General features: G+C 46.2%; 1 protein-coding gene across 1 annotated transcript; it reads right to left on the minus strand.

Annotated features, from left to right (window-relative positions):
• Window positions 1-16,092: 16,092 nt before the first annotated feature.
• ROPN1L (rhophilin associated tail protein 1 like) lies at window positions 16,093-17,001 on the minus strand. Its single transcript, XM_060244609.1, has one exon. It carries the CDS (start codon window positions 16,851-16,853, stop codon window positions 16,203-16,205), a length of 651 nt encoding a protein of 216 aa, XP_060100592.1. The 5' UTR covers window positions 16,854-17,001; the 3' UTR covers window positions 16,093-16,202.

Below are 17,001 nucleotides of genomic sequence, written 5' to 3' on the forward strand. Positions count from 1 at the left end.
GGGATTTGATTAGCTCTTACAATTGCCAGCCCCCAGATCTTGGTGGGGGATCCTCCAGTTTTGGGGGTTTCTCCCCACCGTGGACTAACTGGCCAGCGGAGGAAACCTAGCCCCTAAACAGGGATGTCACCACCGGCATCCCTGATGTGATGGGCATGTTCCATGGGAATGCTCGAGTTTTTGAGCAAAATTCTATGGCTTAAGCCCAATTTTACCATAGAGTTTGCCCAAACAACATTGATTTTATTTCAACCCATTAGTTCTGGTCCTACCTTCTGAGGCCACAGAAAACAATTCCACCCCATCCTCTAGATGACAGCCCTTCAAGTATCTGAAGATGGTGATCGCATCACCTCTCAGCCGCCTCCTCTCCAGGCTAAACATGCCCGGCTCCTTCAACCTTTCTTCATAGGACTTGGTCTCCAGACCCAATCCTCCAAGAGCTTGCAGTAAGCCCTGTAAGAAGAGCCCCGTAAACTCTTGCAGGATTAGCTACATCAGAAGGGTGTGGCCTAATATGCAAAGGAATTCCTGCTATGAAAAAAAAAAGCCCCGGTGTTGGTTAACTTGTAGGACACTTGTATATAGTTATTAAGAGATGATTGGCTAGAGGCAATGTCTGGAGTGTATAAGGGGATATTGTTGGGCTGTGTTCTGTGTGTGTCTTATGAATGGAATAAATCATTTGCTGTTTTCAAAGAAAAGCTGTTCAGGTCTCCGTTTATAATAGCATCCCTACCTTGCCAGGGGGCTTTGGGTCAGTCACACCCTCTCCCTCTAACCTACCTCACAGGGTTGTTGTGAGGATAAAATGGAGGAACGGTGACCAGCATTGTAAGCTGCCGCTGGGGAGAAAAGCAGGGCATAAATAAAGAACTAAATCTTACCGTATTCCTACAAACTAATTGTTCTCATCTGAAAGTGCAGGCAACCAGGCTTTGGAGAGAGTGTGGAAGTTGCCACAAGTGGCTCGCATAACTTTTTTTGATCAGGAACGCAGTTCTGGCTGGCTTGGCACCAGGGGGTGTGGCCTAATAGGCAAATGAGTCCCTGCTGGGCTGTTTCTACAAAAAAAGCCCTGTGTGCAACAACAGTGATGTCTAGGGCTGTCAATCCCCAGGTGGGGGCAGGGGATCCCCTGGTCTGGAGGCCCTCCCCCCGCTTCAGGGTAATCAGAAAGCGGGAGGAGGGGGGAGGGAAATATCTGCTGGGCATTCCATTATTCTCTGTGGAGACTGATTCCCATAGGGTATAATGAAAAATTGATCCATGGGCATCTGGAGCTCTGTAAGGGCTGTATTTTGTGATAGAGGCACCAAAGTTTTAGCATAGCATTCAGTGCCTCTCCCCAAAATACCCTCCAGGTTTCAAAATGATTGGACCAGGGGGTCCAATTTTATGAACCCAAAAGAAGGTGCCCCTATCCTTCCTTATTTCCAATGGAAGGAAGACATTTAAAAGATGATGTGGTCCCTTTAAATGTGATGGCCAGAACACCCTTTGGAGTTCAGTTATGCTTGTCACAACCTAGCTCCTGGCTCCACCCCCAAAATCCCCAGATATTTCTTGAATTAGACTTGTCACCCCTAGTTGATGTCAGGGGATATGGCCTAATAGGCAAATGAGGCCCTGCTAGGCTTTTTCCACAAAAAAGCCCTGCATGAAACAATGGTGAGGCCGTGGGTTTGTGGCCTAATATCCAAATGAGTTCCTGTTGGGGCTTTTTCTACCAAAAAGCCCCACATGAGAAACAGTGATGTTAGGGGTGTGGTGTAATATGCAAATGAGTTCCTGCTGGGGAGTTTTCCTACAAAAAAAGCCCTGTGTAACTGGAACTTTCCCCTTCCTTGCTGTGAGCCAGAGACCGATTCCCAGCAAAGCAGTTTCTCTTCGCTTAGACTCCAGAGTGAAAATGAGTTACTTTCACAGGCCGGAGAGAAGTCCCAGTGAAGCAAAGCATGACCTTGACCCCTCTCTGAATGGGTGAGCTTAAAAAAAGAAAAGCACCATATTAGTCCAGAAGCAGTTTGGCTGATTTGGGCATCAGCGGCAGCCCTGTGTGTTATTCGCATGAGACTTAAGAGCAGCGTTGGCTTTGAGTTTTTAGGAATACAGAAGCTGATTGTTCTATTCACTCGTTGGCTTAAGCTCTTTAGTGCGCTAAGAAATACCTGGCACAACTCTGCCAAAGGTCACGCAGATTAGACGGCAGATAAACCCCGTACAGCCCGTCACTGTGCTGAAAATATTTTCCTATTACAGGGGTGGCCAAACTTGCTTAATATGAAAGCCACATAGAATAAAGGTCAGATGTTTGAGAGCTGCAATACATGAATGTCAGATGTTTAAGAGCAGGGAAGGAAGGAAGGAAGGAAGGAAGGAAGGAAGGAAGGAAGGAAGGAAGGAAGGAAGGAAGGAAGGAAGGAAGGAAGGAAGGAAGGAAGGAAGGAAGGAAGGAAAATAGATGAGAGATGGAAAGAAAGCAACTTTAACTGTAAGTGCCTTCTCCAAATCTGACTGATGGGGTGGTGGGCAATATTCCCCCTAAGGTGTGAGCATGAGCTAGCTCATAGATTTTTAGCCTCCAGCTCACACATTTTTGTCTTAGCTCAGGAAGGAATGATGCCAGAGCACACTAATTTATGCAGCAGCTCAGAACTTTAATGCCAGTAGCTCACAAAGTCGAATTTTAGCTCACAAGACTCATTGGTGGGGGGAGGGGCTTCAAGAGCCACACAATACATGTGAAAGAGCCACATGTGGCTCCTGAGTCACAGTTTGGCCAGCCCTGTCCTATTAAAACAGAAATCAGAAATTGGGATGTCCTATTAAATTGCCCTGTCCTATTAAAACAGAAAACAGAAATTGGGATGGGGCTGGACATTGACGACTTTTGTATGCCTCTTGCTTACACTGTGCTTTGCCATAGAACTCTGCATGGCAACATGGGTCCTAAAACGAGTGCCTGCATCTCACCATATTTGAAAAGTAATAGCAGCTCATAACTGGTGTCACAGGCAATGTTCCCTCTAAGCTGCAGAGTCTTATGGGTAAAAATTCTACTTCGGGAGCTGCTGCATAAATTAGTGTGCCTGGAGCCATTTTTCCTGAGCTAAGACAAAAATGTGTGAGCTGGAGGCTAAAAATCTGTGAGCTAACTCAGCTTAGAGGTAACACTGGTCACAGGCTATAATAACTATAAGATATGCTATACACACATATGTATGTATCTAATAAAGACAGCCTGGACCCATTTGTGGAAAGCTAAATCTGTGGATCGAGGCCACACTTACTCAAAACAGATTTTTCTGCAAACCAGATTTGCAGAAAATTAAAACTTTTAAAAATGAATCAGGCTAACTCATCCAACAAACACTTTTGTTGTCTGCACACATGCGGGGGGGCGGTGGGGTTGCCAATCCCCAGGAGGGGGCAGGGGATCCCCGGTTTGGAGACCCTCCCCCCGCTTCAGGGTCATCAGAAAGTGGGGGAGGGAGGGGGAGAGGAGGGAAATGTCTGCTGGGCACTCCATTATTCCCTGTGGAGATCGATTCCCATAGGGTATAACGAAGAATTGATCTGCGGGCTGGAGCTCTAGGGGGGCTCTTTTTGAGGCAAAGACACCAAATTTACAGCATAGCATCTGGTGCCTCTCCTCAAAACACCCTACAAGTTTCAAAACGATTAGACCAGGGGGTCCAATTCTATGAGCCCCAAAATAAGGTGCCCCATCCATTATTTCCAATGGAGGGAAGGCATTTAAAAGGTGTGCGCTCCCTTTAAAGGTGACGGCCAGAACTCCCTTTGGAGTTCAATTATGCTTGTCCCAACCTTGCTCCTGGCTCCACCCCCAAAGTCTCCTGGCTCCAGCCCCAAAGTCTGAGATATTTTGTGAATTGGACTTGGCAACCCTAGGGGATGGGCGGATGGAGCTGCTGGCTGTAGGGTTGCCAAGTCCAATTTAAGAAATATCTGGGGACTCTGGTGGTGGAGCCAGGAGACTTTGGGGGTGGAGCCAGGAGACATTAGGGGTGGAGCCAAGAACAAGGCTATGACAAGCATAATTGAACTCCAAAGGGAGTTCTGGCCATCACATTTAAAGGGACGGCACACCTTTTCAAAGCCTTCCTTCCATAGGAAATAATGAAGGATAGGGGCACCTTCTTTTGGGGCTCATAGAATTGGACCCCCTGGTCCAATCATTTTGAAACTTGGGAGATATTTTGGGAAGAGGCACTAGATTCTGTACCGAAAATTTGGTGCCTCTACCTCAAAAAACAGCCCCCCCCCGAGCCCCAGATACCCGTGGATCAAATCTCCATGATTTTCTATGGGAATAAATCTCCAGAGGAAATAATAGAGTTCCCAGCAGACATTTCCCTCCCCTCCCCCCGCTTTCTGATGACCCTGAAGCGGGGGGAGGGCCTCCAAACCGGGGGATCCCCTGCCCCCACCTGGGGATTGGCAACCCTAGCTGGCTGCAAAGTGCCAAAGGTGAGGGAGAGGGAGGGGGAAAGAAAGCCCTCTGCTTGCATGCAAGGCACAGTTCCTTCTTGTCTCCAAAGTTTTAATGTTGGCTTCCTCAACCTGGCCACTTCCAGAGCCTCCAGCTTTTGCCCCTACGCCAGAAAGCCTCTGAGAAGCAGCAAGCCCTGTGGTGAAGGGAAAATTGTGCCCCTTGACTTTTTGAAAAGTCTCGTGACTTCTAAAATCCCAGCTATGCTCCTAGAGGTAGCCACCACTAACAGGGAGAAGCAATTCCCTCTGTGAGTATCACAGGTTTCCCACTTGTATGTAAATAGTTTTCAAGCTCTGCCAATGCAATCATCCTAATTTTCAACATCTCTTTAAAACAAATTGCGTGAGCTTCTTTATGATGGTGTTTCAGAAGTTGTTGTTCCAGCCTGTCGTTACCCAGAGTTTACTGCCACTAGGGCTTTTGGGGCAGAAAAAGCCCCACAGGAACTCATTTGCATATTAGGCCACACCTCCCTGTGTCACCATTGCTTTTCGCAGGTTTTTTTTAATAGAGAGAGCCCCGCAGGAACTTATTTGCATATCAGGCCACACCCCCTGATGGCGCCATTGTTTCGCACAGGGCTTTTTTGGTAGAGAAAGCCCAGCAGGAAGTCATTTGCATATTAGGCCACACCACTGACACCAAGCCAGCTGGAATTGTGTTCCTGTGCATTCCTTCTCAAAAAAAGCCCTGACCGCCATGGAATTTTCCTATTCACTTACGCCAGTTAGTATCCATGCAAATATGAACATCTGTCCTGCTAGAGATCAAAGAAAAGCAGGGCCAACAACCGCTATGACCTTTCTCTGCAGCTATGCTCCTCTTTTAGTCCCCTTCAATTTCGTATTCACCTTTCAGCATCTAAATGCACCAGGCTTTGAAGCTACAAGGCTTATTGTCCGAGGCTCTAGTAAAGTTTATTTATTCTCTTGTAAATTCCATTGGTTTTTTTAAACTAGCAACACAGTGCTCAAGAGGGCTTTTAAAAAGATACTAAATAGACTGGAACGGTTCAGAAGGGCACCTTTATAACAGAACAGACTGCAGTTTATGGCAATGATGATCGTAGGCATCACCCACTTTTACTGCGGTATCTCTACTTTGTGGTCCACTCGCTGTGCTGTTTATTGCCTTAGGTAATTGTTTGTTCGCATTGCCTTCTAATTCTGTAATTCTCAGGCTTGTTGCATTGTCCGCTGGCTGTCTTATGCTGTTTTATGCTGTCTGATTGCACTGCTTTTTATCCTGTAATCTGCTTTGAATCTCAGTGAGCAGGGGAGGGGCCGTGGCTCATTGGAAGAGCATCTGCCTGGCGTGCAGAAGGTCCCAGGGTTCAATCCCTGGCATCTCCAGTTCAAAGGAATAGGCAGTAAGCGATGAGAAAGACCTCCTTGAGTAGACAGCCCTGACTTGGATGGATCAATGGTCTGATTCAGCATAAGGCAGTTTCACGTGCATTCATACATGTAGCAGATTGAAAACAAAACAGAACAAAAAACCAAAAAAAAACTCCCCAAGACATTTTTTTGTGGGGGAGAGAAAGCAGCATGGTATAGCCTGATCTTGTCAGATGTTGAATGCTATGTAGAGCGGCCTCCAAATTAGACTGCATGGGAAGGCAATGGCAAACCACCTCTGCTTCTCACTTGCCTTGAAAGCCCCATACTGGGATCACCATAAGGCTTGGATGGAAAACCACCAAGGAAGGCTCTCTGCAGAGGAAGGCCATGGCCAGCCACCTCTGCTGCTCACTTGCCTTGCAAGCCCCTTGCTGCAGTCCCCATAAAGCTTGGATGAGAGACCCCCAAGGACGTCTCTTCAGAGGAAGGCAATGGCCAACCACTTCTGCTTCTCACTTGCCTTGAAAGCCCCATGCTGGGGTCGCACAATAAAGCTTGGATGAGAGACCACCAAGAAAGACTCTGCAGCAGAAGGCAATGGCAACCCCCCCCCCCCTCTGCTTCTCATTTGCCTCACCATAAGGGGGTGGAACTTGGCAGCATTTTACATGCACACAAGACATTTTTCAGTATTAAATTCAAGAAAATTTAAGCACAAAAGATTTACAGCAGGATATGTTTCTGTAAAAAGCCCACTTTATCAAAGGCCCTACCCCATTTTAACAGCAATGTATGCGGAAAGAGAGAGGCCAGCTGTGGTGTAGCGCAGAGGTTCCCAACCCCCGGGCTGTGACCTGTTAGCATCGGGCTGCAGAGCGAGGCAGAGGTGCCACATCACCCCTTTCAGCCACCCAGGACCCGGGTGGACAAAAGAGGCAGTGCAGTCTGTCATGATCCTGGGCCTAGCGAGGCCTGCAGGCCCCAGGGAAGCCTGCTTAGGAGTTACTAGGAAAAGCCTACATCTCCCAGGATCCCCTCTGTCCCTCTGATTGGGTAGCAAGGGTTTTGGAGGGAAACAGGCCCAGAGAGGGGTGGGGCCTGGGAAGAGAATATATAAAGGCCAAGCCCAGGAAGTGGGTATTCTTTCCCTGGAATGCTGAGCTAGAGGCAGGCTGACGCCTGGAGAGCTGGAAGCAAGGGAAAGGCCCTTACCCAAGGGGTTAAGTGTTGGTATTAGTTAGGAACTGTATAGATAGACGTGTTAGGGCATATTTTCCCTTCACCCCTTTTACTAGACCTTACTTGGTCTTGCCAGCAGCTTCAGAAAATGTGGCTTCCTTAAGCCAAAAGCAATTTTTTTTCCAAGGCCAGATGGCACTCTGCCTCAGCAGGGTCCAAAACTAGTCCATCCCACCGCTGCCACCATGTCACGACTCAGGGGGGTATTACCAATTGCTGCCATCACTCTGGGTGAAGGATCTCCCTTGAGAAGGTCCAGAGTACCCTCCCAAGCCCTTCCAGACCTCCCTTAGCTTAGGCCAAATAATGGGCGTGAGGACCAGGCAGAGTTAACAACGAGGGGGAGAAAAAAGTTTATTTTAAAAGGTCAGTGCAATATAACAAACAAGGTGCATAAAACAGTAAAAGAAGTTATTAATGATGCAAGAAATAGATATTGTTACCATATGTTACTAAATAAAATTGTTTTAACCAAAAAAAAAAAAGAGCTGAACTCACTATCTCTTGGGAGTCCTCATGCTTTGAACCCAGTACATTATACAGAGCTATGGCTAACCCAAGGCCATTCCAGCAGGTGCAAGTGGAGGAGTGGGGAATCAAACCCGGTTTTTCCAGATAAGAGTCCACACACTTAACCACTACACCAAACTGGCTCTCTGCACCAGGGTTTCCCAAACTTTCCCCCCCTTGGCCCGGTTATTTTTACACGTTTGGGGGTGGAGCCAGGAGACTTTGGGGGAGGAGCTGGGAGAGAGGAATTATGTCATTTGCTGTTGTGTCACTTCCAGGCCAAGGGCCAAGTGATGTCACTTCTGGGACACTCCCCCAAACCTGCCTCTTCTTCTGAAGTAACTTCATTTTCAGAAAAATCTCTCTGAAACTCATGCTGAGCCAAAATGGGGGTGGAAAGTGGGCAGTCTGCATGCACCTATCTGTTTGTGTGTTCTTCTCCAGCTTGCAAGCACTCCTAATGCCCATGTTCAATTGCCTGCACCACCTACACACCCCTTCCTCAACAGCACTGGCTGTAGTATGCAGTTGGGAGTGCTGTTGCCATTGCCATCAGGAATGCCAGCACTGTGTACCACCCATACTGAGCCCTGGCAGCTGCTCTACCTCAAAATATGCTGACACATTTAGTGTGCCCTTCCTTAGCTGCTACTACTGGAACCCTGCCTCAAGCTACAACCAAGTTTGCTTGGTTTCAAGAAAATCTTTGGACAGCTATTTTTCATACTTTTCCTTGGCTGAAACACTGGGAAAGGTAGCAGTGAATTCACTGAAAGGTAGCAGTGAATTGTATTGCAAATAATGAATTAGGTAATTTCAAGTTATATTAAGTCCATACAAGCTTTTCTGCAGTTATCATAAAAAGCTGTGTTTCCCATGCCTTTAAAAGCAGCCCAACTCCTCTCTGCACAACGCAGAGAAGTTGGGAGATGGAAGGAGAGAAAACAGGGCTTACGCTTTGCAGCCTGTGTCAGTCTTCAAGCCCAGCTTTTCTCTGCACAACACAGTGAAGTTGGGGGATGAAAGGAAGGAAAACGGAGCTCAGGCTTTTCAGCCTGTGTCAGTCTTCAAGCCTAGCTTTTATCTGCACAACAGAGAGACTGTGGGGGATGGAAGGAAGGAAAATGGAGCTCAGGCTTTGCAGCCTGTGTCAGTCTTTATATATATATATATATATATATATATATATATATATATATATATATATATATATATATATATATATATATATATATATTTATTGTTTTCATCATTTGCATCGAGCTTATCCTTTTCCTCATACAGAGTATACATCTAAATCTCTATCCCCCTTTACAAAGTATTCTTGCTCAGTCCTTTAAGTCTAAATGTTCTTATATCAATCCAAATCGAGGCCTTCTCGCTTTCATGTAGTACAGTCGCTCTTTAGTCTTCTTCCCCTTCTAGGCCTTATTAAGTCCATTTTCTTTTCCACCTTCATTCTCTTGTCACTTCCGAGCTTTTCCTGTCCTGACGGTAGGGATGAGAATGTTTTAGTACATAGGATTTGATTTCCTATTACGATCCTCAATCTATTTTTCTTCCCTAATCCCTCCCTCCCTTGCATACTCAACTTTCTAACCAGGGGCACAAATTAAGGAGCTTCCACCGAATGTCCCGCCGTTGACTTTCTAGTGACCACTTTAAATATGGATACCATTTCTCCTTTCTCCTTTTTGTTTTTGACCCCCATTGCTCATCTCGGTTAATCATGGCTATAATGTCCGACTGAACATATTCAAATAAATAATTATGCCAGTTTTGCTCCGTCCATTTGGTTTTATCCTTCCAGCCAAAGGCTATTACAGCCTTGCCAGCTAGCACCATTGCTTTGAATAGATCCAGCCCTTCTTTATTGACTCCATGTTTGTTTAATATGCTCCCAAACATTAGATCTAGATCTATCTTTGGTCTTATAGCAAAGAAGTTATGGATATGCTCTATTACCTTTTCCCAAAAGGATTTAACTTCTGAGCATTCCCACCACATGTGGGAATACCATCCTTTTTTCTTTCCACAGTGCCAACAGTTAGAATTCAAACCCTGGAACATATTGGCTAACGTTGCTGGCGTTCTGTACCATTTTATGAGGAACTTTAACTCCAGTTCCCTAAATTTGTGCATTTTAAGCTGATGTATACCTTTCTTGAGACTGTCAAATACGTTATCTGTTAAGTTAGTTTCAGAGCTCCATTTTTTTTGAACTAAATTTCTTATCTCCTCCTTATCCGTCGTCATTTTCCTATATATCCTTCCTACTGTCCCCTTCTTTGTTTTTATCATCCCTTTTAATAACTCCTCCATTGGTTCTCCTTCAGTCACCAATCTGTCTTCTATTGTCTTCCTAATTCTGTTATATAACCCTGCTATTTTCAGCCAATTTTTTGCTACCTATTTCATCATATAATGTTTGCAATGGTTTGAGTGTCTGCCCACCTAACATATCTTGTAACCTGTTATACCCTTTTTTACTGAGTAATCTCCACCATCCCTTATCTTCACTCTTCTCATCGAAGGCCTCTAATGGGGTTTGTTTAGATGTTCCCTTTAACCATTTTAATTGCCATTTTCTCCAAATCATTAGCGCTGTTTTCCTCGGTCCTATTTCTAATATGTTAACTTTGATCTTACATCCAGTGAAAACCCCTAAATTCCCTATTCCATTATAGCCTGTGTCAGTCTTCAAGTCCAGCTTTTATCTGCACAACACAGTGAAGTTGGGGGATGGAAGGAAGGAAAAAGGAGCTCCGGCTTTTCAGCCTGTGTCAGTGTTCAAGTCTAGCTTTTATCTGCACAACAGAGAGACTTTGGGGGATGGAAGGAAGGAAAATGGAGCTCAAGCTTTGCAACCTGTGTCAATCTTCAAGCCGAGTTTTTATCTGCACAACACAAGAGACTTTGGGGGATGGAAGGAAGAAAAATGGAGCTCAGGCTTTGCAGCCTTTGTTAGTCTTCAAGCCTAGCTTTTCTCTGCACAACAGAGAGATGGGAAAGGAAGGAAGCAGAGCAGAGCTCACGCTTTGCTGGGGGCGGGGCTAGCTTTGGCTTTTCTTGTGACCCGGTAGTGAGGCTTCCGTGGACCAGTACTGGGTCATGACCCTGCAAATGGGAAACGCTGCTCTACACCAAACTGGCATGAGATCACAGAGTGGGTGTGATCATTGGGCCTACCAGATTCAAGGCCAGAACCAGGAGGGAAGTTCTGCCTCCAAATTCTGTCTCATTAGCACAAAGAACCTTGAGTGGGGAAAGGTGGCTTGTTTAATTGTGCTTGTTCTACAGCTGCAGAGCACATGGTAGGATTGCCAACTTAGTGATCTCTCGCTATTACAGTTGATCTCCAGGTGGCCAAGATCAGTTTCCCTGGAGAAAATGGCTGCTGTGGAAAGTGGATTCTGTGGCATTGTAGCCTGCTGAGGTCTCTCCCTTCCCCAAACCCCGCCCTCTTCAGGCTCCACCCCAAATCTCCAAGTATTCCCCTCCCCAAAGATGGCAACCCTAGTGCATGGTCACATGCCTGGCAACCCACCTGACTGGCCTGGTTACACGCTTAGCAATACATCAATACAAGATTCTGCTGCAAAAAGAGGCATACTGGATACACCAGTTGAATTGCATTTCTCCATATGGACTTAATATGACCAATGATTTGACATGTTTTTTATGAATGGTCTTCTTTATAACATTATGAGTGCTGTGCATCATTTGCCTGTGTGATAACATAATTTTGTATAAATTATGGGATTTGACATTTTTTGTATGGAATATTTTGTATGTTGTATCTGCTGTGATATAGTTTGTGGTGTTTGTGTCTTTTAGCATGTTGCAATAGAAATATGTTACTTTACCTTTAAGAGGTTTGTGTAATGGCAGCTGTAAATGAGATGTTTGCCTTTTTAAACATGTTAGGTGCACCATTAGAGTGCACAAGAAGCCACATACTGAGCTGAAGCCGAGGTGAAATTGATGCTGGAGACGCTCCACGTCCCTCTTTTTTGAAAATTGTGTAAAAAATCCATATAATTGAATCAATATGTAAGTATGATATATTTTTTCACTGGAAGAGGGTTGGTGGTGTCTGAATGTCCTTCTGATATTTTTGTATAATATTTTCTTCTGTTAGTGGTCCCAGGTCTGATGAAGACTGGAAAGAAACAAGTACTTTATCAATTGGCTTGTCACCACACTACTTTGGGACTTGAATATACATGTTTTGGACATCTGGGCTGAGTTCTATATATTTCTTAGTAAATTTGTCACTAGCTTGATTTTTTTGTTAAGTTCCTGGTGGTGGCTAGAGATCAGTTCCTCTAGAACAGGGGTGTCGAACTCATTTCTTATGAGGGCCAGATCTGATATAAATGAGACCTTGTCAGGCTAGGCCATGTGTATACAGTATTTGCTGGCGTATAAGACTACTTTTTTGTCCTGAAAAACACGCCTCCAAGTGGGGGGGGGTTGTCTTATACGCCGGGTGCACTTCAGTTGGGATAGACATAGCTGCCCATAGTGGCCTTCCGATGCTCGCCTGGTGCCCATAGTGGCCTCCCGATGCCCGCCCACCTCATTCTACATACCGTCCAGTATCGCGCGGTATCCAGCGCGGCCGCGGCGGGTCATCAGCATGGCTGCGGTGAGCATCAGCAGCGAGACAGGGGTGCCAGCCTTTTCGGCGTGACCGGCCCGTTCTGCTCGGCGGGAAGCAACGGCGCTCCGGCCCGCCCCTTGTCTACGCAGAGCTTGCACATGCGCACTAGTGCCGGTCATAGGGAGATGCAGGGATGTTCTTTTACCTTTTATTTGGTGTGTGGAAGGTGTGCGGAAGAGGGGGTAGTCTTATACGGCGAGTATATAACAAACTCTATATTTTGAGTGGAAATGTCTTATACGCCCAGTTGTCTTATACGCCAGCAAATACGGTACCTATTTAAGATTAGGTAGCAGAGATATAAACTTTTTAAAGGACACAGACAAACACAACTAAATATTTTTTAAAAAAAACAACTTAAAACATGCTTAAAACAATAGCACTTGTTGGTCTTAAAGGTGCTTTCTTTGCATTTCTCCCATGAGATCCAGGAAACTAGGCAAAGGAAGCTCTGGCTGTTTCCTTCCTTCCTCAGAGGACCAGGAGGGGGAGGAGCCTCAACCAATGGGAAAAAAATGAGGTTTTGCTCTGTAGCTCCTGTGTGATTGAGCAAGCCTTGAAAAGCAAGTTGAGACGCAGAAGGAAGTTAGAGGGAGAAGGAAGCAGATGACAGCCAGTTGCTCGGGGGTCTGATAGGAACCCTCTGGGAGCCTGATTTGACCCCCGGGCCGCATGTTTGATACCCCTACTCTAGAGCAAATGGCCACTATGGAAGGTGGACTCTGTGGCACTGTACTCCACTGAAGCCCATCCCCTCCAGAGACCCCCAACTTACACTTCCCCCCCCCAAAAAATCTCCAGGTATTTTCCAACCTGAAGCTGGCAGCTCTACTGATTGGTCAACTAGGATTACGGAAACTGTTGCTAGTTTGGCATAAAGAAAGATAATTTGTTCTTGTCTGGACCATTCTTTTGTACCTTCCTTCAAAGTATCATCTTGATTTTAGGTTTAGGCTTTGCATGGCCTGCAGATTTAAAAAAAAAAATTAAGAACATAAGAGAAGAGATGTTGGATCAGGCCAATGGCCCATCCAGTCCAACACTCTGTGTCACATAAGAACATAAGGGAAGCCATGTTGGATTAGGCCAATGGCCCATTCAGTCCAACACTCTGTGTCACAGAAGAACATAAGAGAAGCGATGTTGGATCAGGCCAATGGCCCATCCAGTCCAACACAGTCACACAGTGGCCAAAAACCTAGGTGCCATCAGGAGGTGCATCAGTGGGGTCAGGACACTAGAAGTCCTCCCACTGTTGTCCCCCCCCCCCCCAAGCACCAAGAATACAGATCATCACTTGCCCCAGACAGAGTTCCAACAATACGTTGTGGCTAATAGCCACTGATGGACCTCTGCTCCATATGCTTATCCAATCCCCTCTTGAAGCTGGCTATGCTTGTAGTCGCCACCACCTCCTGTGGCAGTGAATTCCACGTTAATCACCCTTTGGGTGAAGAAGTACTTCCTTGTATCCGTTTTAACCCGACTGCTCAGCAATTTCATTGAATGTCCATGAGTTCTTGTATTGTGAGAAAGGGAGAAAAGGACTTCTTTCTCTACTTTCTCCATCCCATGCATAATCTTGTAAACCTGTACCATGTCACTCCTCAGTCAATGTTTCTACACACTAAAAAGCCCCAAGCATTTTAAACTTTCTTCTTGGGCAAGTGTTCCAACCCTTTAATCATTCTAGTTGCCCTTTTCTGGACTTTTTCCAATGCTATATCCTTTTTGAGGTGCAGTGACCAGAATTGTACACAGTACTCCAAATGAGGCAGCACCATCGATTTATACAGGGGCATTATGATATTAGCTGATTTGTTTTCAGTTTCCTTCCTAATAATTCCCAGCATAGCGTTGGCCTTTTTTATTGCGGTAATACACTGTCTCAGCATTTTCAGTGAGTTATCTATCATGACCCCAAGATCTCTCTCTTGGTTAGTCTCCTGACCAAGAGATTCTGAAACTCCATTTGGAGTCTGTTTAGGTAACACGTGGATTAGAGAACCAAAGCTTGTATAAGTACCTTGGTGATGGAAAGTGCTATGAAGCCACAGTCTACTCATGGTGACCAGTGTTCCCTCTAAGCTGAGTTAGTGTGAGCTAGTTCACAGTTTTTTAGCCTCTGGCTCACACATTTGTGTCTTAGCTCAGGAAATATGGCCCCAGAGCAAACTAATTTACAAAGTAGCTCACAACTTCAGTGCCAGTAGCTCACAAAGTAGAATTTTTGCTCACAAGACTCCACAGCTTAGAGGGAGTATTGATGGTGACCCTGTAGTTTTCAATGCAAGAGACATTAAGAGGTAGTTTGCCATTGCCTCCCTGTGATTAGTGACCCTTGTCAATTTTTAAAACTGTTCAAATTCACAGAAAGGGCAGGCTAAAAATTGAATACTCAGGACTGGCCAACGGTAGCTCTCCAGATGTTTTTTGCCTACAACTCCCATCATCCCCAGCCATTGGCCGTTCTGGCTGGGGCTGATGGGAGTTGTAGGCAAAAAACATCTGGAGAGCTACCGTTGGCCACCCCGATAGTCAATTTTTAGCCTGCCCTTTCTGTGAATTTTAACTGCTTTAAAAATTGACAAGCAGCCTAAGGTCTAACTTTTAAACTGGTTTAACTTTTAAACTGATCTCTTTTAAGTTTCCCTTAGATATCAGTTTGATCTACAACAGTTCTCAGGTGACCCTATTTAGCTGCGCAAGAGCTTAACTGCCTCTTTCTGCAGATTACATCCTTATTTAAGAAAATGGCATTTTCTTTTCCTGGCTAGCTGGGAACCTTAAAAGAGAGAGGAAAGATACTTAACCCAAAAACTGGAATAAGAAACTTACAAGGTTAATATATGACTTAAGGGGCAAAAATTAAAAGCAAATCATACAATTAAATCATAAATAAAAATACATGTACTTATTATAGGAAAAAAAATTTAGGGGCTCATCATTAGCCCCCTTCCTTTGCAAAATCATAATGCAACAGTGGGAAATCACTTGACCGGATGCGTTCTCCATCGATTTAATTGTATAATTTTGCTTTAAATTTTTGACCCTTAAATTGTAGGTTTCTTTAACCTTAACTGGAAACCAAAGGATGTGTTACTCTACAGGGGTGGCCAAACTGTGGCTCGGGAACCACATGTGGCTCTTTCACATATATTGTGTGGTTCTCAAAGCCCCTGCTGCCCCATTAGCCAGCTTGGAGAATCTTTCAATCACTTCGCCAAGACAGCCAGCAGTTTGGAGAATGCATTTCAAGTTGCTTTCTTTCCACCTCCCTATTTCCCTTCCTTCCAACATCTGACGTTCATGTCTTACAGCTCTCAAACATCTGATGCTTATGCTGTGTGGCTCTTATGTTAAACTTAAGTTTGGGCACGTCTGGTGTAGTGGTTAAGTGTGCGGACTGTTATCTGGGAGAACCGAGTTTGATTCCCCACTCCTCCACTTCAGCTGCTGGGATGGCCTTGGGTTAGCCATAGTTTTCTTAGGAGTTGTCCTTGAAAGGGCAGCTGCTATCAGAGCTCTCTCAGCCCCATCCACTGCACAGGGTGTCTGTTGTGGGGGGAGAAGATATAGGAGATTGTAAGCAGCTGCGAGTCTCTGATTCAGAGAGAAGGGTGGAGTATAAATCTGCAGTCTTCTTCTTCTGCAGTCTCCCTTCCTTCCAACATCTGACATTCATATCTTGCGGCTCTCAAACATTTGACGTTTATGCTGTGTGGCTCTTATGTTAAACAGGTTTGGGCACCCTTACTCTGGCATCTCAGACACCATACTGATTTCTCAAAGCAGAAAGTAAGCCCGGACAACAGACATCAACATCTCTTCTTTGTTTTAATTAAATAACATCTCCTTTGCGGCGGCACATACAGCTGCTTCCCTACTCCCTACATAACCAAATCTACCCTGCTCCGCTTCCTTCTTTTCATTCCACCCTTTTCACAGAGAAATCGGCCACCCCGACCATGTACTCCTTGCGGGCCACCTGCTCCTTCAGAGCGGCCAGGTAAGACTCCACTTCTGCCGGCGCCATCCCTTCATCCAAGCCGGCCAGGTAAGAGTAGAGGAAGGCGAAGGTATCGTAAGGGATGCGCGCCGCTCCGCCCTCGGGATCCTCGGTGAGGATCTCGCAGGCGTGCTTCATGGAGGTGATCAGAGAGCCCCCGAGGGCGCTGCAGCCCAGGGCGAAGAACTTCATCCAGGGCACCCCCTCCGCGAAGTCGTCCAGCCTCAAGAGGTCGTGCAGCTGCTCCACCGGCATGCACAGGTTCTTCCACTTGATCTGCAGCTCTCGCAGTTCCACCGTCTCCTTTTTGGCCAGCTGCTTGTGCAGGACCTTCAGCAGGCCCGGGGTGAGGCCGCTGTCGTTCTTCTGCGTGGCCACCGGCATCTCCACGCGCTCCTTCACCGGCAGGGGCTCGCCGTTGGCCAAAGCGGAGAAGTAGCCGTACGACCACTGCAGGACGTCGCGGGGCTGGGTCCGGATGGCCGCCTTGGTGAACTGCTTCATGATGTTGGGCAGTTCGGGAGGGACGTGGATCTGCTGCGCGCAGAACATGACGTCCGGGACGGGCATGGCGGCTCTCGCAAAGCAAAGTCCCCCTTCCCCCCCAAAAGCAAAAGCCCTTTCGAGCGCCGTCAAGGGCTGCAGTCCCGCTAGGCAGGCCGTTTGGTTGCTATGGCGACCCCCGTCCGGTCGACGCGGAGGCGACGGCCTCGCTCGC

The sequence above is a fragment of the Heteronotia binoei genome, chromosome 8, assembly GCF_032191835.1.
Source record: "Heteronotia binoei isolate CCM8104 ecotype False Entrance Well chromosome 8, APGP_CSIRO_Hbin_v1, whole genome shotgun sequence".
NCBI lineage: Eukaryota > Metazoa > Chordata > Lepidosauria > Squamata > Gekkonidae > Heteronotia > Heteronotia binoei.